We start from the raw sequence: 24,211 nt of genomic DNA on the forward strand, positions 1-24,211 counted from the left end.
ACAGGTGACTCAAATGACCTCTTCAAAATGTGGACACTATTTTGATCTGTCAAAACCTTTGGCTTCAGAACTAAGACAGAACATTGGATGGCATGGTTTTTTCCTTCCTGAAGAAACAACTTTGTGCCATGATATAAGCTCTTGGTGAGTTTGCAAACCCTTCCGTTTCAGTAGTTTGCACAATAAAAGAGGACATTTAACAGGGTAAATTGCATAGGCATAAAATTCATTTTACTTTCAGTAATGGATTGGTCAGGTATAAATACTAGTAGCCTAATTTTCTACTTTTGCCTGATCCATAGAGTAAAGTCTCCCGCCTTCCATGATTAATCTGCTTTCATAACACTGATTTCCTCTCCTTGTCACAGTGAACATTTGTTGGATAATATACACACCTTTCTGATCCTTAGCACATTTTTGTTCTTGTCCTCATGTTCTATTTTGGCCCACAAAAAGCTGGAGCTGCTAAACCAGCTTACTGTTCTCTCAGCTACAGTTTGTTTTCATATCTTCTCAGTGACCTGCTAAACAATACATAAAATACAGAGCATGGAGGTGCAGGGGTGGGATACATAATTATGATTGCTTGTATGTGTAGAAAGAACTTGGATATTGAAAGTACTCCTGAGAATACCATGCATCGCTATGCACTCCACACACATGCAAGGTACCAAAATTTGGAATTTTTCCTTCCCCAGAGTGCCCTCAAACACATTTTACTTTTCCACATAGGATTGAAGGAAAGAATAAATGCTTGAACATTAGCATGCTGAATAATGCAATCAAATTCTGAGTCCTTTTACTGCTGTTTTTGAATTTAAAAAACTGTTAGCAAAAGATAGTTGCCAATACTGTTCTACAAATGCTTCTGCATACAGTGCTATTATAGGTATGCTTTATAATAGTTTGCATGTACTGTCATGTGCATGTGCTTATACAATCACTTGTGCATCCAGAAAGACATCTTTGGATTTAGTTTAATTTTCCTTGTGCAGTATTCTAGTGAAGATGTAAAATGTCCCATTGCCTCAATTTTTGCTGAAGTTTCCTTAAGTCAAACTTGTAAGGCAAGCTTTTATAAAAGCAGTTTATCTATAGATAGAACTCTGTTTTAGAGAGCATTTCCTCCTTCAATGTGTGCAAACAATCCTGTCGTTTCTTAACAAAAGAGAGGGAAAGCCAGTAGCAATTTATCAGTTATAATTCACTATCTCCTATATTCTTTTATAGCTTCCTTCTAGGTTTCCCAGTTATAGCTTATAATATATAGACAAGATATTTCAGTAATTATGCCAGAGAATATCCAAGAAAATATTGTTTGTTTGTACTATTTGCTTCTTTGAAAGTATGTGTACATTAAGAATAGGTAGATGGGCTTAAATGTACATGCAGCAGGATAAATATTGCTAAAGCGGGTTAAACTGTCTTTCCTAATGGAGTCTACTTCCTGATAATAGGTCTATTTGTCATACCTTTTGATAACCAGACCTTTGTTAAATGTTTAGAAGCTATCAATAGGGAAGTCAGAGCCTCTGTTGTAACTAGGATACCTTCTTACCAACTCCTGTTTTATTAGTTACTAGATCATTTTTAAAAGCATGAGAACGTATTATTTAAACACATTAACAGAATTAAAGTGTTTAGTAACAAATCTAAAAGAAAAATAACACCCTTATGACTGTTCTTGCTAACCATCATATATATTCGCTAAAGTTAATGTTTTTGAATAGCAAGATTATTTGTCAGCAAGCATGTATTTTTTTTACATAGTAAACTATATATGGAAGTTTTAGCTTGGATATTCTAATTGACATCATTGTTCATAGCTGTTAATTTCTTACAGTGGAACAGATAAAATGTCAATGTTCTATTTAGCTGTAGAATACACAGAAAGCTATTTTCATTTATCAGGCAATAACAGTCACTCATCCCTATTTCTAGCAGCTGCCCCCCCCCCTCCCCATGCAAATAGGAAAACTAATACAACAGGGCCAACATGCTAACATTAAGACAATTGATAATTCGATTCAGCAGCTTTGGGGATCTATTCAGGCTATCAGTAAACAAGTTCAACAGATGGAGAATGAGTGTGACAGATCACCATTTATGTTTGACAAGAGAGAAGCAGTATCTGTGCTGGGGTCCTAATAAAGACTGGATTATGTTTCACTCTGACTATACTAAAGAAGTATCTAATGTTATACCATCAGTTTACAAAAATAAGAAATCTTGCAAGAGATACAAATATGCAATATTATATTAAATTTCCTGCCGTTTTCTGTATCTGTCAGCAAGGTGAAATAGACAAGTTTCAGATCTCAGCTATGTTCTTCTTCTGCTACAACCATAAAAGATTGTTCAGTGGATAAATAAACAGCTTGTTCCAGACATTTGAAAATATTAGATTATTCATACATGTAAATGAATCTCGCTTAAAGCAGAGCTATTTCTGTGCCTCTAATATTGTCTTAGTTGTCTGGACTTATTGCCAGTTTAGAGATAATGACCTGAGCTCATCGTTGTTTTTGTTTGTTTGTGTGCACGTGTGTTTGCTTGCTTGCTTTTTTAAAAAATGGCTTTGGGCTCAACAGTTTTTGTAGCTTTTAAAAAAAAATCTGTTTTCACTTGTCTTAAAATTGGTCCACATATATGGGGAGTGGACAGATGTCTTACCTGGAAGCAAATAATTTTTTCTTTCCTTATGAATTTTTCCTTTTTTTGTCCCCCACCCCTTTTCTTGCTTTGTTATAGGGTAGAATACTTTTCATATGTGGTTGGTGGTTGGTTTATAGAGGTATTTTGCTTATTTTGTTTGCCTCATTAATTTTTACATATGTATTTTGTATTATTTTTGGTACTTTATAGATAGTAAGGTTCTCTAAATGATATTTTGCATCTTTTTTGTGAATGAGGAAATGGGCTTTGTTGACTGATTATACTATTTTCAAGTTTTACATTTAACGTGATATCACGAAATGTTAAGGGCATGAGGGACTCTACTAACCATAAAGGTTATTTTTCAGTTGAAACTTTTGATGCTGATATGGTTTTTTACAAGAAATGGCAAATGATAAGAATAACGTGTAAAGACTGGATTGGAGAGGTCTATGTTGCAGATACATCTAACTGGTGTAAAGATGATAAAGAGCAGGTTCAGCAAGTGATACAGACCTTATTATTTTGGTAATGAAAAGTTCTGATTCTGTTATTGTTTTTATGATTATTGACTGGCCTGAAAGTATGTTCTCCAGATGTGTTTCACCAATGTTTCAGGCATTTGGTGAATTCTACATACGATTTTTTGGTATGTGTGTGGGATATTAATGAAAATACTAAATACAGTCTTAGACTGAAGTACACTCCCACACAAAAATATTCTTTGGTGAGATCTATACTTAAAGCCCATATGGCTGAATTAAGTTTGATTGATCCCTGGTGTACTCTGCACTCAAAGCACAGAGGATTTGAGTTCAATGGCGCTTTAGAGACTAACATTTTCAGGGTATAAGTTTTTGAGAGTCAAAGCTCCCTTTGATTAACTGGACAAAATCTGAGTTGTTTCCACAGAGTGTATTTACTGACAGACATTTTCAATGGTGCCCAGATGTCATTACTTATCTTGGAATATTGATTCCTAGAGATATAAAATATATGATTATGCTAAATTTCAATAAGTTGACTGCTGATATATCTTTGGATTTGGAGAGATATGGGGTCATTATGGCCTGTCATTATGGGGTAAAGTAAACATACTCAGGATGAACATTATGCCTTGAAATTAATATGTTTTCATGCAGTTGCTTTTCATGTACACTGTAGATATATTCATAAAATTAACACTTTATTTCAGAAATTTGTGTGAGGTGCCTTACCTCCTTGAATTTCTTTAAAGAAGATGCAACTTCTTTTTAATGAAGGAGGATTTTGTTTTCCTGATCTTAGGTTATATCATCAGTTAACTTGTATAACTACTGAGATTGCTCCTCTCAATTGGATTATCCATCTTGGGCCCCTTAGGAGGCTTGTTGTTAGGTGTCCCTCTTTAAATGGAATGCATTAGGGTCTCTGTATGTTAAAATTGATCCTACTCCTCCTACAATTTCTACAGTTAGAGAACTATGGCATTTACAGTAAAATCCTAAACAGAGTTATTCCAGTCTAAGCCCATTGGAGTAATTCTGCTTAGGATTTCCCTGTTAATGTCATGACAATACCAGTTTCATCCATTTTCACGTGCTAAATTAACATTATGGTCCGATCCAGATTTAAAAATTGGGAGGGACTCATTTTTATGGAAGGATTGGACAATTAAGGAGATTTTTAATGGGATAAATGGATAGACTGTGATGATGAATTTTTGTATTTTTCTCAGCTGAGGTCTAGATATAAATTGTCATCTTCTGCTGAATATTTACAACTGCAACATGTATTGATATCTAAATACGGCTCTGCAGTGCTGTGTGTTTCAGAGTCTCCCCCTCTTTTGGGAACACTTATTGAATCAATGCAGAAAACAAAACCTAAAATATTTGTTTATAAATATTTGATGTCTGTTAATAAATATTCAGTCTCATGGATGAATGTAATGAGATTGCCCAGTTTTGCCAAAGCAATGGGATATGGCCTTAAGCTTTGTACCTGTTACTCCTATGGGTATAAAGCTGTGACTTATTCAGCAAAAAATTGTTTAGAGTATATGGGGCACTGCAGCACCTTTTCAGTAAAGGATTAAGTACAATCTCTAATTGCTGGTGTTGCAGATTACAGGATGTCTCTCTTAAGCATATGTTTTGGATGTGTTGACTTATTCAATGTTTTTGAAAGTAATTACTCATATTAATTTTGTATTAGAATACTCGTTTTTTAAAGATCTTTACGTACTTCTAAACTATTTGCTTGTTTTTTTGGAGCCTAACTGATGGAGAACAAAAATGGACCATGTCTACTATTACAGCATTGATATAATAAATGCCCATAATTCAACAGACAGAGGACCACAACTTATCAGCATTTGATCATATGGCATACAGATGGCAATTTCCTATGGATTTATTTGGAGATCTTCCATAAAAGCCTACATGTAGATCTGCCACCATTGTTGTTATATTTTTGTTGCTGTTTGCTTTCTCTGTATGTAATTTTTTAAAAGTTAAAACTAAAACAAAAAAAATCTTTTTGGGTTCCAAAATGAAATGGAGACAGGCAGGTGATTCTCGACCTGGGTTGACTGAACAGGTGTCTAAAAATGAGGCAATCCACATGTGTTTTCTTGATTTCACTGAACCTGGTGGAAGCCTTCTTGCTTTTTCCGATTCTTTGGACCTACTGGAAATTCCTCACTTCATTTATGTGGTATATCATTTTCAGCACCAGGCATGCCTCTTCAGGTTGAGTGCAGCCCTGCAAGTTTTCACAAAATGCCTTTTCCCCTGGTGGCCCTGTGGGGGACCCAGGGATTGTCAATCTTTCTGCATCTGGATGACATTCTCTTTGGATCCCTTTCTTCCAGCTTGGCTCAGACCATGGCCTGCCTTCAGGCCCATGGCTTTGTAATCAACCAGGAGTAAACCTGTCTGGTCCCTTCTTAGCATTTTCCTCACCTGGGATGGTTAGGGGTACCTTCCTGGACACATCGTTTTCTGCCCTGAGAACGATAGCTGAGACAGGCAACATGTCCATCTCCTATGATGCACCATGCTGCCCTTCCAGAATGAGACAGTACAGCATCCATGTCTGTTTATTCTATTTCCAAACATCATCTCTGAGACCTCGGGTGGTGTGCCTCCTAGGACAAGCTCCAAATGGGATTCTCCCTGAGGATGCCACCTAGACTATTGCTCACTACAGTTGCTAGGAAGCAGTTTAGGGAAATAGGCTATTCTGTCCAAGTAATTGGAACCCTAGTAATTCAAGAAAGAGGGCCAGTAGACTGTATAATAACCCTCAGCTAGTTGGCCATTCCTGGTGTGGGGAGAAGCCTATCGATCCCCTCAAGGTACAGGTTGAAGGATCCTCTAAGCTGGGCCAGATAAGGGCATGAGCCACCAGTACTCTCAAACAGTAGATGGTGGCCATTTTCACAGTTGGAAGGAGCTAAGGAGAGGCAAGGTTTCTCTGTCCATCCACATGGCTTGAGGGGAGGCTCTACTGAACACCCCAGTAGCCTATAGGTTCTCACAAGGAACTTGCAGTCAATTCTCAGTGCACTCTTCAGGATGCTTTTTGAACTTTTGACTGGATGTCCACTGAAGGCACTTATACATAATCTGTTTTTCTTAGAGACAGTTTGGTGTAATGGTTAAGAACAGCAGGACTCTAATCTGGAGAACCGGGTTTGATTCTGTGCTCCTCCACTTGAAGCCAGCTGCATGACCTTGGGTCAATAACAGCTTTCTCAGAGCTCTCTCAGCCCAACTTTCTTTGGGGTAGATTTTTCTTTTAATCTTCCCCTTACACCCTCTCGGTAGTTTGCTGCCACCAGGAATATATTATTCCAAAATATTTTATTCAAATTTCCCCTTTGGTAATGTGTTTAAGCGTCAGGCTCCTTCGTGGTTCTATGTGGCCCTGAGGATATGAATGGGATATAGCAATGATAGCTACACTGGGATATAACAAAACAAAATAAATGTTTATTTTTCAAGAAGCTTATTGGTTTCATAAAAGTGGTTCTTAGTTCTTAAAGTTACTTCCTATAAACTCATTCACACAGATCTCTTCTAAGGCTTCACACACAGTTAGCCTCCTTCACTAGACTCAATAGTTCTCTCACAAATACTTCAAATATAGGCAGCACACAGCTAGCCTCTCTTTCTCTGACTCTCATTCACAGAAATATTAAACCTGCTCAGGCAGCACACAGCTGGCCTCTCTTTCCCTAACTGAGTGTCCTTTCACAAACATGCTCAGTTCAGGTTCCACACAGGTTATATTTCTGTCATAAATACTTCAGTATACTCAGGCAGCACACAGCTAGCCTACTTTCTTCTGACTGAAACATTTTCTCTCTGCTCTGTCAGTCTAAACTGCATTCACTCCGCCCACACTCTCAGTCATCAACCAATCATATCACTCACTCATCCCCCTCTCACCCCCACTCTTCACCTAGCTCAAACCAAGCATTTAAAGACACATGCACACATTTACTTGGAATCATTACACTACCTCTCACTGTTGTTGGGATAATAATGATACTGACCTGTTAACCACTTTGAGTATGGCAGTAATCTGTCCAGAAGAGTGGTATATAATCACAAGATTGTTGTTATTGTTAGTGGAAATTATATCAGTCTGTAATATCTCTGAGCTTCATGCTCTTTGTGCCTTCCACAATGGTAATGGTAAGGTATGGAGAGTACTGGGGCTATGAGGAGGTCCAATCCTTTATTTGTCTCCTTTAGGGGATCCCCTATGGTTCATTTTTAGTCACCTCTGCAGTCCCATGTGCAGGCCTGCTGATCAGTAGGTTGTGTAGCTAAAATTCGTCTAGAGAGCATCTGCCCCTTCTCAGAGTTCAGGCACGGCTTGTTTCCCACCGAACAGCCAGCTCTCGGGGAGAAGCAACACCTCCAACCCTTACTTCATCTTTTGCCCTGAGTCAGAGAGGTTCTTCGTAGGATCTTTCCTATTTCAAGTCTAGAGAGCCGTTGGATCGAGCAGTATGGGCCCTGTCTATGACACCCGCCTTTACAGATCCACATTTGATTCCGAGCCCTATAGAATATAGATCTGCGGGAGCAGAAGGGATCACCACCCTACAGGAGATCAAGGAAGTGGAGGATTATATTGACAAGAGCCTGGGGGCTCTGTACAGCCAAGAAGAGGAAAGTTAAGGAGGAGAAGAGGAGCCTCCTCTTAGATCTACGGTACAAACCCGAAGACGTCAACGAAGAAGATGCTCTGGTCCACTTGAGCTCAAGAATCATTTTGAAGTGCTAGAGATGGTGACGGAGATGAGAGTGGAAGGAGAACCACAAAGACCTGGAAGAGGGTGTTCATAGGACATGGGGCCGCACGGAAGTGGGAAAAAGGTGGTAGTCATCAGGGATTCTTTGCTCAGGGGTATGGAATGGTCTCTGGGCCAGATCCCCTATTCCGAGATATGTGTTGCTTGCCGGGGGCCAGAATTCAGGATATTACCAACCGACTGCCGAAACTCATCAAGCCTGCTGATGAGTACCCATTTGTGCTGATTCATGTGGGAACAAATGACACGGCTGCGAATACTGTTGCAAGAATTAAAGAGGATTATGAAGCTCTTGGAAGGCAGTTGAAGACATTGGGGGCTCAGGTGGTATTCTCTTCTATCCTTCCAGTCATAGGAAGAGGAACGTGCAGGGAGCGGACAATACTTGAGGTGAATCGTTGGCTGAGATGGTGGTGCCGGCAGGAGCGCTTTGGGTTCTAGGACCATGGGATAGGTTTTCTTAGAGAAGGCATTCTAGCACATGATGCGCTTCGCCTCTCAAGGGCAGGGAAGAAAACATTTGGAACGAACTTGGAGAACTTCATCAGGAGAGATTTAAATTGATGCCACAAGGGGAAGGGGATGATCGACATGGCGATTTCAATGATAAAGTGAAAACAGTGGGGACCCACCTGGGTAGGACAGGTCAAACAAAGGTACAAGGCTACAAGTGTCTATATACCAATGCCCAAAGTATGGGTAATAAGAAAGAAGAGCTTGAGCTTCTATTGCAAACAGAGGGCTACAATATAATAGGAATTACTGAGAATTGGTGGGATGATTCCCATGACTGGAATGTGGTAGTGGATGGGTATGAGTTGTTCAAGAAAAAACGGAAGGGTAGAAGAAGAGGTGGAGTGGCGTTGTATGTGAGGAGAGTGCTTGATTGTCAAGAAGTTATGGAGAATGAGGTGGACAGCCCAGTGGAAAGCATATGGGTAGAAATAAGGGGAGGAAGGACAAAGGGTATTATTGTTGCAGTCTGCTACAGACCACCTGACCAGCGAGAAGAAACGGATGCTGCCCTCTTTGAACAGATTGGTAGAGTATCCAGACATCAGAACTTTGTAATTATGGGTGACTTCAACTTCCCCAATGTGTGCTGGGACACAGGCTCAGCAAAGCTCCATGAATCATGCAATTTCCTGACTTGCCTGGCCAATAACTTCCTTTTTCAAAAGGTGGAGGAAGCTACAAGGGGCTTGGCCATACTAGACTTGATATTAACCAACAGGGAAGAATTGGTAGATGAGATGAAGGTGGTGGGGACCTTAGGGGGAAGTGACCATGTCCTCCTTGAATTCCAGTTGCTGTAGGGGGCCAAGGAAGTTCGTAGCCAGACTCGTAGGTTAGATTTTCGTAGGGCCAACTTTGATTAACTCAGAGGCTTGATGAGAGTCATTCCATGGGGGAGTGTGCTGGAAGGGAAAGGAGGGAGTGAAGGGTGGACTCTTCTCAAACACGAGCTTCTGCAAGCTCAAGCCCTCACTATCCCAGCAAGACGGAAACATGGTAAGGGCTCCAAGAAACCGATGTGGATGTAAAGAGAGCTCCAGAATAAGCTAAGGGAGAAAAAGGAAATGTTCAGGAAATAGAGAGAGGGACAGACCTCTATAGAGGAGTATATGAGGGTTACTAGGTACTGCAGATCAGCCATCAGAGAGTCCAAAGCTCAGTACGAGCTGGGTCTGGCCAGGAGGGCTCGCTACAATAAGAAAAACTTCTACAGATATGTGAGAAGCAAACGCAAGGTAAAAGAGGCAATTGGACCACTGTTGGAAGTAAATGGAGAAACTGTGATGGAGGACAGAGAAAAAGCAGACAGGCTTAATGACTCTTTTGCGTCTGTTTTCTCCCTGAAGAACTCAGGCACATCTAGAGATAGTAGAAAATGTGGCAAGACACCTGAGTGGCTAATTGACATTGACAGAGAGGTTGTGGAGAGGTATCTGGCTGCACTGGATGAAAACAAATCCCCTGAGCCGGATGGGGTGCACCCAAGAGTGCTGAAAGAACTTTCTAGAGAACTTGCTCAACACCTATCCATCATCTTCAAGGCCTCCTGGAAGACAGGGGATGTGCCACAAGACTGGAGAAGAGCTAACGTTATCCCAATCTTTAAGAAAGGGAAGAAGGATGACCTGGGAAACTACAGGCCGGTCAGTCTGACTTCTGTTGCTGGGAATATATTTTAAAGGGATCGATCTGTAAGCATCTTTTTAATATATATATATATATATATATATATATATATATATATATATATATATATATATATATATATATATATATATATATATATATATATATATATATATATATATATATATATATTGGTGAGTTTGAATTTTCAAATTTGATACATACATTCCCTTCATATCTAATTAGTTCTGTTCCCCACCCTTTTCCTCCCCCCTCCCTATTGACTTCCAACAGCTTTCCAACCCTTACCCCCTTTTATTGCTTAATTCTATTTCACTTATATTTTCCTGCCACACACATATCATAATATCTCTTACTCTAAGCATATTCTAATTCTTTTATGCATATACTCTATCAAATATACTATCAATATAGTTTTTGTTATATACTATACCATCCAATATAGCATAGCATGCATTGTAATATAACATAACATATATTTATCTGCAACACATAGATCATAATATCTCTTACTCTAAACATGTTCTAGTTCTTTTATGCATATTCCCTATCAAATATACTATCAATATAGTATTTGTTATATACTATTCCATACAATATAGCATAGCATGCATTATAATATAACATATCATAACATCCCAATATAGTATGCAATGTGATATACTAACACCATACATCATATTATATATAGTATATAGTATAAATTTTCTAATGTATCAATTTTACTTTTCCTTTATTAAACTATATAATCTAAATCAAATTTTCTTAATCATAAAATTAGCTTAGATTGTTATAATTAAATTTCCCCCTTAATGGTAAAGTCACTTCTCTCCTCCATTTACAGCACCACCCTTTAGAAATTCTCAAACTGCCACAGTTCTCCTTTCACATCCCATTTTTTCTCTAAATATTGTTTCAGTTTCCCCCAATCAGCAATATATTGTCCTAGGTCAAGATCTTTAAGCTTCCTTGTCATTTTGTCCATTTCTACCATGTACAGCAATTTGTAAATCCAGTCTTCTATGGTTGGTATTTCTTGTACTTTCCACTTCTGCGTGTACAAAGTCTTGCCGCTGTAGTCATGTAAAATAGCAATGTTCTGTACTGCATTGGAACAGCTTCCATCCCCAAGTTCAGTAGCAACAATTCTGGGTTTTTATTTATTTGAATTTGTAAAATCTCATTAATTACTTCAGTTATATCTCCCCAATATTGCTTAGCTACTTCACAAGTCCACCACATATGGTACAATGATCCTTCATGCTTTTTGCATTTCCAGCATTTGTCTGACATATTCGTATTCCCTAGCACAATTTTCTTTGGTGTTACGTACCATCTGTAGATCATTTGGTATACATTCTCTTTAATATTCGTACAAGTTGAAATCTTCAGTGTATTTTTCCACAGGTATTCCCACGCCTCCATTGTTATTTCTTTATGAAAGTTTATTGCCCACTTCACCATCTGGATTTTAACTGTTTCATCCTCCGTATGCCATTTCAGAAGTAGTTTATAAATCTTAGATATTTCTTTCTTGCCTTCTTGTAGCATCACTTCTTCTAGTTCAGAATTTTCCATTCTTATACCTCCTTTTAAGCAGTCCGTGTTATAAAGATCTCTGATCTGTCTATATTGAAACCATCCATAACAAGGAGACAACTCTTCTTCTGTTTTTATTCTTAGCATTGAATGTTGTACTTGTGTTATCTCCTTGTAGGTTAGACGTTGCTGCTCATTGTCGACAGTTCTCGGATCTATTACTTCGTACGGAACCACCCATGAAGGAATTCCATCTTCCATGTAAACCTTATATTTTTTCCAGACTGTGAAGTGGCTTCTCCGAATATAATGGTGCAAAAACATCGAGTCCGCTTTTACTTTATCATACCACATGTATGCATGCCATCCAAATATTTTTTATGTCCCTCCAAGGCCAGCAGTTTATGATTTTTTAACGTTATCCAATCTTTTAACCATACCAGGCATATTGCTTCATAATATAGTCTTATATTGGGCAGCTGCAAGCCACCTCTTTCCTTCGCATCCTGTAATACTTTCATTTTCACGCGTGGTTTCTTGCCTGCCCACACAAAGTCTGAAATTTTCCTTTGCCATTTATCAAACTGTTTTGAGTCTTGAATAATTGGAATTGTTTGCAGCAAGAACATCACTCGTGGTAAAACATTCATCTTTACTGCTGCTATTCTTCCCAACCATGATAAATTCAATTTATTCCATTTTATCAAGTCTCTCTCTATTTGTATCCACAGTTTATCATAGTTGTTTTTGAATAAATCTATATTTTTCGCAGTCAGTTCAATACCCAGATATTTTAGACTTCCGGTTTGGGATCTATGGAGGTCTGAAGCAGCTCCAGTTGCGGAGCTGACCGGACTGCCGTTTTAAGCGGCCGGCGGGGTGAAAATAGCCCGCGGCCGACTGCTCTCAGGCGGAGAGCAGGCAAAGAACGCTCGAGACCCTAGGGCGCGTTGATCTCGGACGAGGGGGGGCTCTGCGCAACGGGTCCCCTCCCGATCCTTGAGGTCCCACCCTGCGACGGGTCGGCTACAATCTCTGCGGCAGTTTTGGGGCCAATTCGGCTGGCATAAGACCTACATACCCAAGCTTCGATTGGAGGAAGAAGTGGAGAGGAGAAGTTAAAATTGAAACAGTGATTACAACCCGAGAAAAGTGAAGGAGAAGGTAAAGATCACTATCTTCCGATACGGGACAGATTGATAAAAACAGAGAGGAAAAAGAGTAGATTTTTAAGCTGCAACAGATTAATGAAAAGGAGGGGAAGACTCGGCAAAAGTTGTATTTGAAAAGAGACTAAGTTTAAAGAAGTTATTAAAGCAATTGGACTATTGTTTTGAATACTTGCGGTTATGGAGCTGTGAGAAAAAGATACCATCGCGAGATCTGCTGTGGGAAGACGGGAGACAGGAAGTGCGTAACAACAATAGAGTGGCTGGAGAGAAGCGGCCCTTGCTGGAGGGCAGGAAGAAGGGAATCGCCATTTTTGAAAGGGGAAGGGTCGCGGTTTCAGCGGAAAAGGAAGTAGACCATTTTGGATTACAAAATCATAGAGAGACCATAGAGAAAAGACGCCCGACATTTTGGACTCTTTAAAAATTAATTTATGCAAGAAGACCGGGAAATTTGAAATAAAAAAGGTACTAAACTTAACGCCACGGAGTTAAGGAAGAGAGCGGATTCGTGGGAGCGAGCAAAAGCAAGCCCCACGATGTCGAAAAAAGAGTGGCAATCGGCAATAGAAAACCTGGATAAAAAACTTTTAGAGGTGATAAAAGAATTTAAAGACATGAAATTGGAGCTGATCAAGGAGGTTAAACAGACAGTAAAATCGGAGCTGTCAGAAGTAAAATCGGAGCTGTCAGAAGTGAAGAAAGGTATGGAAACAATACAAAATGAATTGCAAGGAACGCAGCAGAGAGTTAAAACAGTAGAAGGAGCGATGGAGAATTTAGCAGACACGCAACAAACGGAGATGAGACTGATGAGGGGAAGGATGGCGGTTGCGGAAAGTAAACACATGGAAAAGCAGCTCAGATTTCGCGGTTTGCCGGAGATAGAAGGAAAGACAGCGCAAGAACAGATGACTGAGGTGTTAGCTGAATACCTGGGGAAGGAGGAGGAGGAAGTTGTGGCTATCCTAGATGTGGCATATCGCGTGAATTCGAGAATTGCAACCCAGAGGAAAGTACCAAGAGATGTGATTGTGCAATTTACAACACGAAACATGAAAGAGAAGATTGTGACTAAACAGTTTCAAGATCCATTGGAGATCGATGGCAAGACAATTATCATAATGAAGGAATTACCCAGATCAGTGTTATTAGATCGGAAAAAATATAAAGCGCTAATCCAGATGTTGAAGGACATGAAAATCAGGTACAGATGGGAGCTTCCAGAAGGTTTGTCCTTTGAATTTGGAGGTGCCAAAAAGCGCATTAGGTCTGAGCGGGAGATGGAGCGATTTATAAGGGACAATGAAAAAGACTTACCAACAAGATTATGAGTATGGAGTGTAAAGTATTATCTTGGAATGTAAATGGACTAAACTCACCGAATAAGAGGAAAAATATCTTCCACTGGCTATTAAAACAAAAATGTGACATTGTTTGCTTGCAAGAGACTCATATCCGAAAGCAGGATGTAAAATATTTAAAATTGGGAAAATTGGGCAAGGAATTTGTAGCGGCCTCAAGCAAGAAAAAAAGAGGAGTGGTGTTGTATGTAAAAGAGGAGCTACAGCCAAAATTTGTAATGAAAGATGTGGAAGCCAGATTTGTAGCAGTGGAATGTATTTGGAATTTAAAGAGAGTGTTGGTAGTCGGAGTTTATGCGCCTAACGGTGCAAAAGAAAGCTTCTTTGAGGATTTGAGGAAGCATTTAGACGATCTTTCATATGACCAGATAATTCTTGCTGGAGACTTCAATGGAGTGACAGACTTGGAATTAGATAAAAAGACAATAACGGCACAAAAGAAAAGAGGATTATTACCAAAGCTCTTTTTTGAGTTGATTCAACAAGAGACTCTCGAAGATGTATGGAGGAGAGAATATCCCAAAAGCAGACAGTTTACTTTTTACTCTGCAAGGCACTCTACATTATCAAGAATTGACATGATCTGGGCCTCAAAAGACTTAGCGTTATGGACTAAGGAGGTAGAAATAATGCCGATGATAGGCTCAGATCATAACCCAATTATGTGGAAATTAGGGAAAAGGAGAAAAAGGAAAGCATGGAGAATAAATGAGGACTTGCTACAAGAAGGGGAGAACATGGAGATATTGAGAAGAGAGACAAAGTTCTTCATACAGTATAATGTGAACAAAGAAGTACCAACTGACAAAGTTTGGGATGCTTATAAGGCGGTTATAAGGGGCATACTAATGGACTTAAATGGTAGAGCAAGAAAGAAAAAAGAGGAAAAAAGACAAGAGATTGAGGAGAAAATAAAAGCCAAAGAAATACAGCTAAAAAAGAGACCAGGGAAAAAGAAATTATATCAGGAAATTAAAATACTTCAAGAACAGCTAACAGCAATGAGTAATAAAGAATTGGAGTGGAACCTTAAAAGACTGAATCAGAAAGCTTTTGAAGGTGCAAATAAACCTGGGAAGTACCTGGCATGGCAATTGAAGAAGAGAAGGGAAAAGAAAATAATAAACAAAATTTGCGAAGACAACAAAATGTATTTGGAACAGACTACCATTAGTAGAGCCTTTTATAAATTCTACGCTAAGCTGTACAATAAGAAAGAAGTAAACAAAGAATCAATAGCGTCATACTTGGAGAAAACGAAACTTCCAGAAATCTCGGAAGCTTGGAGAAATAAATTGAACAGTGAAGTAACGGACGAGGAAATAAGTAAGGCAATACAATCTGCAAATCTAGGAAAGGCGCCAGGGCCAGATGGACTTACGGCTAAATTTTATAAGACAATGGCCAATGAACTGGCACCATTCCTAAAAGAGGTGATCAATGGAGTTTTAAGGGATCAAAGGATTCCAGACACCTGGAGTGAAGCAAACATATCATTGATCCCAAAAGAGGGCCAAGACTTGACTAATGTGAAAAATTACAGACCGATATCGTTACTTAACAATGACTATAAAATCTTTGCGAAGATACAGGCGGAGAGACTGAAGGGGTGGCTCTCGGAAATCATAGAGGAGGAACAAGCAGGTTTTTTGCCAGACAGACAAATCAGAGACAATTTAAGGACAGTGATTAATGCTATTGAATATTATGATAAGCGTTGTGACAAGGAGGTTGGTTTCTTCTTTGTTGATGCTGAAAAGGCGTTTGACAATTTAAACTGGGATTTTATGTTTGCCACTATGGAAAAGCTACAACTGGGAGAAAGATTCATCAGAGCAATTAAGGAAATCTACAGAGACCAGACTGCAGCAATTGTGGTGAATGATGAATTGACTAAGAAATTGACTATTAGTAAAGGAACAAGACAAGGTTGCCCGTTGTCTCCACTGTTGTTCATTTTAGTATTGGAGATCCTGATGATACAAATACGACAAGACGAGGAAATTCGAGGAATAAAAATTAAGGACTATTCATACAAGGTCAGAGCATTTGCGGATGATATAATGTTAATTGTAGAGGACCCACTGGAGAACATGCCAAAAGTGATTGATAAGATTAAGGAGTTTGGAGATTTGGCAGGTTTCTATATTAACAAAAAGAAATCAAAGATACTATGTAAAAATATGACTAAGCAGAAACAACAATTGTTAATGGAAATAACGGACTGTGAAGTAACAAGTAAGGTGAAATATTTGGGAATTGAACTGACTGCAAAGAACATAGACTTATTTAAAAACAATTATGAAAAACTATGGATTCAGATAGAGAGAGACTTGATTAAATGGAACAGGCTGAATCTGTCATGGTTGGGTAGGATTGCAGCAGTTAAGATGAATGTGTTACCAAGAGTAATGTTTTTGCTACAGACAATACCAATCATCAGAGACTCTAAACAATTTGAAAAATGGCAGAGGAAATTATCAGATTTTGTATGGGCAGGCAAGAAGCCTCGAGTGAAAATGAAAGTTTTACAAGATGCAAAGGAAAGAGGCGGAATGCAACTGCCCAATCTGAGACTCTATCACGATGCAATCTGCCTAGTGTGGTTGAAAGAGTGGATGACATTAAAGAACAAGAAACTATTAGCCCTAGAGGGATATAAAAAAATATTTGGATGGCACGCATACCTATGGCACGATAAAGTAAAGGTCAACTCGATGTTCCTGCATCATTTTATACGGAGAAGTCTATATACAATCTGGAAGAAGTACAGAATTTATCTACAAGAAGGAACTCCTTTGTGGGTAGTTCCATATGAGGTGATAGACCCGAGAGCTGTTGATAATGAACAACAATGTTTAACTTATAAAGAAATAACTAGAATTGAACTATCTAAACTCAGAATAAAGACGCAAGAGGAACTATCACCTCATTACGATTGGTTCCAGTATAGACAGATCAGAGACTTATATAATTCGGACTCTGTAAAGGGAGGTATACGAATAGAGAATTCGGAACTAGAGCAGACCCTTCTTAAAGAAGATAAGAAAAGAATATCTAAGGTATACCAAGTACTGTTGAAATGGTATACTGAGGATGAGATAGTTAAAACACAAATGGTGAAATGGGCTATAAATTTTAACAAAGAAATAACAATGGAGGCATGGGAATACTTGTGGAAGACTACAATGAAGACAACGACATGTATTAGCATTAAGGAGAACATTTACAAAATGATCTATCGTTGGTACATGACACCAAAGAAGATTGCGCTAGGGAATTTGAATACTTCTAATAAATGCTGGAAATGTAGGAAACATGAGGGCTCCCTCTATCATATGTGGTGGTCGTGTGAGGTAGCTAGGCAGTACTGGGGGGAAATAATAAGGGAAATGAGTGAAATTTTACAATTTCAAATTAATAAGAACCCAGAACTCCTGCTACTAAACCTGGGAATGGAGGGAATTCCAGCCCATCATAGGACGTTGATATTTTACATGACAGCAGCAGCCAGACTTTTGTACGCGCAAAAATGGAAAGTACAAGAAGTGCCAACTATTGAAGATTGGATCCACAAATTGCTGTACATGGCAGAAATGGACAAGATGACAAGAAAACTGAGAAATCTGGACTCAGGGCAGTTTAACACAGACTGGGAGAAGCTGAAACAATACTTGGAGAAGAAATGGGAGGTGGGAGGAAAACTGTGGCAGTTTGAGAACTACTGATGTATAATAAAGTGCAGAGGAGGGTGACTTTACCGGGGGGGAGAAGAGATAAAAGTGAATCTATAAGCAGTTAGATTAATAGATGGATATATATATAGATATATGAAGGCTAACAAATAGAACATTGATAGAAAATAATTAACTATAAGGATTAAATATAAGGATTGAGTAACCAATAATATTTTCTTTCTTTGGTAAGATTTGTATAATGCACCAAACTGAATGTCTAAGGATAAAGATGAGTCAAATTGATTGACTATATGATGAGAGTTATATTGAATTATATTGAATTATTATAAGAAGACAGCAATATATGGAGTATAAGTTAAATTGTTTGACTTAAATGAATGTATGATTTCCATGGTTTATAGAAATATTTGAATTATAGAAATTGGGATAAATTGTTTATCCAAGATGGAAATAAGGACTTACAGTTTGGGTATAGAATATTAAAAATAGTTAAGGATGTACTGCTTAGAATAAAGGAGAATATATATTTGTTTTAGATAGAGGAATCATATGGAAGTAAGGGAAAAGGGACAAGGGGTTGGAAAGCTGTTGGAAGTCAATAAAAGGGGGGGAAAGGGAGGGGGTTAGAAATGAAAAATTGGGGATAATTGAATGTAATGTAAAAATAATGGATTCTAACCCAATAAAAATTTTTTTCAAAAAAAAAAAATACCCAGATATTTTACTTTGTTAGTTACCTCACAGTCCGTTATCACCGTTAGTTCTTGTTGCTTCTGTTTAGTCATATTGTCAATTGGATCCTCTACTATTAACATTATGTCATCTGCAAATGCTCTGACCTTGTAGGAAAATTCCTTTATTTTTATACCTTGGATTGTATCATCCTCTCATATTTGAACCATCAGTATTTCCAAAACCAGAATAAACAACAATGGAGACAGAGGGCAACCCTGTCTTGTTCCTTTGCTTATTTTCAATTTTTTTAGTTAAGTCCTCATTCACTACAATCGCTGCACTTTGGTCTCTGTAAATTTCTCTGACCGCTTGTATGAACCTTTCTCCCATTTGCAGCTTTTCCATAGTGGCAAACATAAAGTCCCAGTTCAAATTGTCAAATGCTTTTTCTGCATCCACGAAAAAGAAACCAACTTCCCTATCACAATGCTTGTCATAATATTCAATAGTGTTTATTACTGTCCTTAAATTGTCTTTGATTTGTCTGTTAGGTAGAAATCCTGCCTGTTCCTCTGCAATGAATTCCACCAGCCATCCTTTTATTCTCTCTGCCAAAACTTTTGCAAATATTTTATAGTCATTGTTCAATAATGAAATTGGCCTATAATTTTTAACATTAGTCAAGTCCAGTCCATCTTTCGGAATCAGTGATATGTTAGCTTCATTCCATGAATCAGGAATTTTTTGGCCTTGCATAGTTTCATTCATTACCTCTCTCAGAAAAGGTGCCAATTCGTTAGCCATCACTTTATAGAACTTTTCTGTTAGTCAATCCGGTCCCGGTGCTTTCCCCAATTTTGTTGATTGGATGGCCTCTTTTATTTCTTCCTCTGTCACTTCTCTGTTTAGTTTTTCTTTCCATTCCTCCGACATCTTTGGTAGTTTCATTTTCCCCAGGTATTCCTCTATTGAACCCCTATTCACGTCTTTTTTCTGGTACAGTTTTGCATAAAATTTATAGAAGGCTTTACTGATGGCTGTTTGGTCCAATAATATTCTATCTTCCTCTCGGATTTTAATTATAATTTTCTTCTCTTTTTTCTTTTTCAATTGCCAAGCTAGGTATTTGCCAGGTTTATTTGCACCTTCAAATATTTTTTGTTTCATTTTTTTCAAGTTCCACTCCAATTCTTTGTTGTTCATTGCCGTCAATTGCTCCTGCAATATTTTTATATCCTGATATATTCGCTTCTTCCCTGGTCTTTTCTTAAGTTGCATCTCTTTGGCTTTAATTTTTTCCATTATTTCCTTTCTTTTTTCTTCTTTTCTCTTTCTATCTCTTCCGTTTAAGTCCATCAATATTCCTCTAATTACCGCTTTGTAGGTGTCCCATACCTTGTAAGTTGACACATCCTTATTTATGTTGCATTGTATAAAGAACTTGGTCTCCTTTCGCAGCAACACCATATTGTCTTCTATCTGCAGCAAGTCTTCATTTATCCTCCATCCTCTTTTTGATATTTTTTCCAAATCTCCACATAATTGGATTATGATCTGAGCTTACTTTAGGCATAATCTCCACATCTCTAGTCCACAACGTCAATTCTTTGGAAGCCCAGATCATATCAATTCTTGATAGTGTAAAATGTCTTGCAGAGTAAAAAGTATATTGTCTATTTTTAGGATTTTGTCTCCTCCATACATCCTCCAGACTTCCTTGCTCTTTGATCGCAAAAAATGACTTTGGCAAAAGTCCTCTTTTTTTTTGTGCAATTTTAGATTTCTTGTCTTCTTCCAAGCTTGTAACTCCGTTAAAGTCGCCCGCCATAATTATTTGATCATAAGTCAACTCTTCTAGTTGTCCTTGCAAGTCCTTAAAAAAGTTGCGCCGTTCGGTGCATAAATTCCAATCACCAAAATCTTTTTTGAGTTCCAAATTATTTCCACCGCTAGATATCTGGCTTCTACATCGCTTAAAACTAGTTTTGGCTGTAGCTCCTCCTTTATGTACAGTACAACTCCTCTCTTCTTTTTGGAGGCAGCTACAAATTCATTTCCCAGTTTTGCCAATTTTAAATACTTTGTCCTGTTTTCTAATATGCGTCTCTTGCAAGCATACTATGTTACATTTTTGTTTTAGAAGCCAATGGAAAATAGCCTTACGTTTACAAGGTGAATTTAGTCCATTTACATTCCAAGATATAATTTTACACTCCATAGTTACATTCTTGTACTTTTTGGTAAGTCCTTTTCATTGTCCCTAATAAACACTTCCATCTCATGGCCAGATCTAATGTTCTTCCTTGTTCCACCAAATTCAAATGCCAGTCCTTCCGGTATTTCCCATCTATATCTAATTTTCAAGTCCTTTAACATTTGGACCAGCTCTCTGTATTTTTTCCGCTCCACCAACACCGATCTGGGCAATTCTTTCATGATTCTCACCACCTTCCCATCGACTTCTAATAGTTCTTGGAATTGTTTGCTTACAATTGTCTCTCTTATACTTCTGGTCGTAAATTGCACAATCATATCTCTTGGTAACTTCTTCTGTGCTGCAAATTTTGAATTAATTCTGTATGCCACGTCCAGGAGAGCTGCAATCTCCTCTTCCTCTCTTCCCAGGTAGCCTGCCAAAACTTCTGAAATCTGTTCTTGGGCTGATTTTTCTGTAATCTCTGGAATTCCGCGCATTCTAAGTTGTTTTTCCATTTGTTTACATTCAGCTACGGCCATTCTTCCCTTCATTCCTCTCATCTCTGTTCTCTGCACGTCTGCTAAAGTGTCAACTGTATTCTCTACAACATTTAATCTCTGCTGTGTAGCTTGCAGTTCGTTCTGTACTTGATCAATTTTCTTTGTGAGTTCTGCCATCTCCGATTTGAGTGCCTCTTTAAAATCTTTAAAGTTCTCTTGCATCATTTCTTTAAGCTCTTTATTTCCTTCTGAAACTTTTTTGTCCAAATTTTCCAGCACAGTTTGCCACTCCTTCTTTGACATCGTGGGGCTAGATCTACCTCGCTCCCATGAGTCCGCTCTTTTCCTCAACTCCGTGGCGCTAATTTACTCCTTTCTGTTAATTTTAAATGTCCCAATTCGGCTTATTTTTTAAAAGTTAATGCTTGCACGGTCCAAAATGTCGGGCGTCTTTTCTCTATGGTTTTATATTGAAGTAATCGCCCTTACCCTCATCCAAGATGTCCTACTTCCGTTTTCTTTGAAGCCACAACTTTGCCCTTCTTCAAAATGGCGGCTTTCTACTTCCGCTTTTAGCAACCGCTTCTCACTGGTCTCTCTATGATTTTGACGCACTTCCTGTTCCTTCTTTCTTCACGGCAGTTCTCGCGATGTTAAAACTTTCTCACAGTTCGTTATCTCCTCTTAGCCACAGGTATTTAAACAATAATCAGTTTTCCGCGTTTATTTCTCTTTATAATGTCACTTTTTAAAAAATTTAACTTGCTGGAGTTCTCTCCTATATATAACAAGTCCCTTGCAGTTTTTAAGTCGTCTTTATCTCTTTACTCCTTTTTATAATCTGTCCCGTACTGAGAGATAGCAATCTTTACCTTCTTAGACGTTTCTCTTGGGTTGTAATCGCTGCTTCAATTATCCGATCAATTCCAATTCCCTTCCTGGTTTACTGAAGCTTGGGCATGTAGGTCTTATGCCAGAAACTGACTCCAGAGCCGTTGCAGAGATTTTAGCAAACCTTTCTTCGGGTGGGACCTCAAGGGTGGAAAGGGGCTTGTTGTGTAGAACCCCCCTCACACCCGAGATCAACGCGCCCTCAGGTTCTCGAGCGTACTTGCCTGTTCCCCACCTGGGAACAGGGGGCTGCGGGCAGTTTGCGCCCCTCCAGCCTCCACAAACAACGGCACGGACAGCCCAGCTCTTTGAGCTGCGTTAGACCTCCATGAATCCCAAACCGGAAGTCAATCTGTAAGCATCTGAAGGACCGCTCAGTGATCCGGGGAAGTCAGCATGGTTTTGTCCCTAACAGATGTTGCCAGACCAACTTGATTTCTTTCTTTGATCAAGTGACCAGCTTACTGGATCGGGGGAACTCTGTTGATGTAATTTATCTGGATTTCAGTAAAGCTTTCGATAAGGTCCCCCATGACATTCTGATGGGCAAACTGGAAGACTGTGGACTGGACTATAGGACAGTTCGGTGGATAGGGAACTGGTTAGAGGACCGCACGCAAAGAGTGGTGGTCAACGGCGTTTCATCAGATTGGAGGTGTCCAGTGGCATGCCACAGGGCTCGGTTTTGGGCCTGGTACTTTTCAATATTTTTATCAGTGATCTGGATGAAGGAGTGGAAGGGCTGCTCATTAAATTTGCTGATGATACCAAATTGGGAGGAGTAGCAAACACCCAAGAAGATAGAATTAAAATTCAACAAGACCTGAATACTCTGGAGAAGTGGGCAGCTGTAAATAGGATGCAATTCAACAAAGACAAGTGCACAGTATTACATCTGGGCCACAAAAATGGGAAGCACAAATACTGGATGGGGGATACACTTCTGGGCAGTAGTATATGTGAAAGGGATCTTGGGGTAAGAGTGGACTGTAAACTAAATATGAGCAGTCAGTGTGATGCGGTGGCAAAAAAAGGCTAATTCAATCTTGGGTTGTATCAAAGGGGCCATAGCTTCGAAATCACAGGAGGTCATATTCCCTCTCCATACTGCCTTGGTCAGGCCGCACCTGGAGTATTGTGTGCAGTTCTGGAGGCCTCACTTCAAAAATGATATGGACAAAATCGAGAGGGTGCAGAGGAGAGCGACAAGGATGATCAGGGGTCTGGAGACTGAGCCCTACGAGGAAAGGCTGAGGGCCTTGGGAATGTTTAGTTTGGAGAAGAGGAGATTGAGGGGGGATATGATTGCTCTCTTTAAATATTTGAAAGGCTGTTATTTGGAGGAGGGCAAGGAGCTGTTCCAGTTGGCAGCAGAGAGTAGGACCTGAAGCAGTGGGCTTAAATTACATACACAAAGGTACCAGCTGGACATTAGGAAAAACTTTTTCACGGTCAGAGTAGTTAAAAAGTGGAATCAGCTGCTTAGGGAGGTGGTGAGCTCCCCCTCACTGGCAGTTTTCAAGAAGAGGCTGGATGAATATTTGTCAGAGATGCTTTAGGCTGACTCTGCACTGGACAGGGGGTTGGACTAGATGGTCTGTATGGCCCCTTCCAACTCTATGATTCTGTGAACTCCTAAATCATTTGAACAACCAAGGGAAAAGGCCAAATCTAAATCAAAACACTCAGAACATAAGAGGAGTTTTCACAGGATCTTTTGAGACTGGTGATTTGAAGGTAGTGGCGACCCCATATACCCCTTCCCCTCACTCAAGCTTCCACACAACTTGTTCTTTGGAAGAGATAGGAGAGTTGGCCGGAGAACTCTTATACCTGGCTTATCTGGGTCCTGGACAAATTCCACACCAAAGCTGCCATGTGCACAGATTCCCAGCATGGTATCAAGGAGTGCATCTACCTTCAAGAGTCGATTGGGGTGAACTTTACAGAGCAGAATCTGTGGGATTCTGCACCATTAATAACACTCCATTTGGAAACCATCTATGGCATTTCATCTACCTGAATCAGACTCAGAGCTTTATTTGGGGG

At 39.1% G+C, this 24,211-nt stretch overlaps 1 protein-coding gene across 1 annotated transcript in view; it reads left to right on the forward strand.

The window, feature by feature from the left end:
• ELP4 (elongator acetyltransferase complex subunit 4) overlaps positions 1-24,211 on the forward strand; it is a 371,722-nt gene that overhangs the window by 119,185 nt on the left and 228,326 nt on the right. The window contains exon 5 of the mRNA XM_054971431.1: positions 5-144. Coding sequence (XP_054827406.1) covers positions 5-144 — 140 coding nt within the window. The remainder of the gene's footprint in view (positions 1-4; positions 145-24,211) is intronic.

This window comes from Eublepharis macularius, chromosome 2 (genome assembly GCF_028583425.1).
Source record: "Eublepharis macularius isolate TG4126 chromosome 2, MPM_Emac_v1.0, whole genome shotgun sequence".
In the NCBI taxonomy this organism is placed as follows: domain Eukaryota; kingdom Metazoa; phylum Chordata; class Lepidosauria; order Squamata; family Eublepharidae; genus Eublepharis; species Eublepharis macularius.